At 35.4% G+C, this 2,313-nt stretch overlaps 1 protein-coding gene across 1 annotated transcript; it reads right to left on the reverse strand.

Moving 5' to 3' along the window:
* Positions 1-1,104: 1,104 nt before the first annotated feature.
* On the reverse strand, positions 1,105-1,795 carry LOC107826851 (BON1-associated protein 2-like). Its single transcript, XM_016653879.2, has one exon. It carries the CDS (start codon positions 1,738-1,740, stop codon positions 1,207-1,209), a length of 534 nt encoding a protein of 177 aa, XP_016509365.1. The 5' UTR covers positions 1,741-1,795; the 3' UTR covers positions 1,105-1,206.
* Between the last annotated feature and the right edge of the window lie 518 nt (positions 1,796-2,313).

The following is a 2,313-nucleotide window of genomic DNA, read 5'->3' on the forward strand; positions in this document are numbered from 1 at the left end:
TTTAATTAAGTCTTGCAAATGCCTTAATGAATGAAAAGTATGATTGAAGCGGTAAACCTACCCTTGTCCAAGGAGAGTCAATTGACACCATTACACTGTTGAATCTTCTTGATATTTTTTGTGTTGTCTATTTTTTTTTTATATTTCATTAGTGAAAATCTCGATTCTTCGACTAGATTGAAGTCTTCGAAGGAACGAATATGATAATTGTTCATCAATTCTTTGAGATGTACGTGCACCTGGGGAGAGTCCTGTTAAAAATATCAGTCAATTTTTATGAAATCGATGAAGGCTTGATCTTGCCATGTAAACTGTTTCTTGGTTGCCCAAGCAATCGTATTTATAAATATCAGTATTTTAAAAGGGCGGGGCGTGAGGTATGCGGTTTTACTTGATACGGGGCGTTTTACTTGCAAATATAAAACAATTATAACGTCATAAATTTCAAATAATTATAATTTCTTAAATGATATTATTTAATTACACATTTTTCCTCCCTAAAAGTAAATACTCAATAACTTTCATCAGTTTTGTAATTTAAAACATTACGCTTCATGAGTAAACAGAACTAAGCCATGAAGATCTGAAAATTTTGAGAGACATATATAGAACTAAGCCATGAAGATCTAGCAAGTAAATAGTATATTTTGTTTTTAGAAGAAATATTCAAATAGTATTCATCCTTAGGTCTCAAATAATACTATGGTTTGTTATTTGAGTTATTCACAATCTTTATAATTCTATAAATGAATAGTATTTTAATTATTTATTTGTCAAAGAATTTTGAGAGTCAATAGTATTAATTAGTGAATTCCAAACATGATTTGCATAGAAACTGTTGGGCGAGCCCCGAGCCTTGATTAGTAGACGCGCGTGCACAATCTGGCGCTTGGGGCGTAAGCCTCATAAAACTAAGCCCACAAGTGAGTCTTAAGGCGTTTTGATAGTGCCCGTCCCTTGGCCGAATATCAAAAATGCCTTTTAAAACACTAATAAAAATACACACACACACACACACACACACACACACACACACACATATATATATATATATATATATATATATATATATATATATATATATATATATATATATATATATATATATATATAAAACGGAATCCTTTCTTGGCAATCAAATTCCTCTAAAACCTATCCATATATACAATTCAATTCATCCATTAAAAGAAATTCTCCAAATTAAACCTAATAACTGGGATAAACGGGAATACCGGTTACAACCACGCCAGAAGTATTACTTCTCATTGCCGCCGGAGCTACCGTCCACTGCTGCGAATAAGCAGAGGCGCAACCGGTAGTTTGCGGCGGTGCATTCTTGACCTTGACGGAGAAATTGATAATCCCATTCTTCTCACCCTTTTCATCCCTAAGCCTATAACTCAAGAAGTGCAGATAATCTTCAGGCAAGAATCCACCAATGAAATCCGACGTGGGAACTCTTGCAATCCCAATGGGTTTAATCCCATAAGAAGTCTTGCATTGAACCTCCACCGTCAGATTTATTGCATGCATGGGCAAATCAACGATCAGTTTTTCGTTCCATACAGGATAACTTCCGCCGTCTTTATCCATTTTAGTTGTTTGAACGTTGCTATCTGTTGTTCTGATATTTACGAAAGCGTTCTTCTTCACCCATTGCTTCTTGCTTTCTCGGAGATTCTCCCCAGATATCACTGTGATTTCTAATACCCGTGACGTTAAAGAGGACGATGGCTTCATCTTGGTCAAAGAAAATCAGATACTCCTATTTGAAACTTATGTAAAAGATGGAAGAAAGAATGGTAGAGATGGTGGCGTATATATAGAGAAGTTAGAGGAAGGGAGAGAGAAAGGAGATAGAAAGAGGAATGTTGCTTCCGTAATATTTGACATGGTAAAACTGACTCTTTCTCCTAATTTTGGTCAATAACAAATTTCCAGCCAAAATTGCAAAGGAGAAAAATAGTTTAAAGGGCGGCAAGAAAATCAATTTAAAGGCTAATCACAGGACTAGCATTGACGTTTACGTTTTTATGCATTGACGGTTATTTACACGATCAGATAATTAAACATTACTTGGGCTAACATGTTATAATGCGTTTAAGCTACATTGATGGGGCATTTATATCTATACCCGCTTTTTGTGTCACGTTTTAACTTGTGTCCGCTTTGCAAAAAAATTGCAAGCGTACCCGCTTTTTCGCATAACTTCAGCATACAGGGCTGAAGTAGCAAAGACAATCACGCAAAACTTCAGTATTCTAGTAGCCGACCCTGAAGTTCAGCGCTAGAGCTGAAGTTTTTGTTTTGTAA

The sequence above is a fragment of the Nicotiana tabacum genome, chromosome 7, assembly GCF_000715075.1.
Source record: "Nicotiana tabacum cultivar K326 chromosome 7, ASM71507v2, whole genome shotgun sequence".
Classification (NCBI taxonomy): domain Eukaryota; kingdom Viridiplantae; phylum Streptophyta; class Magnoliopsida; order Solanales; family Solanaceae; genus Nicotiana; species Nicotiana tabacum.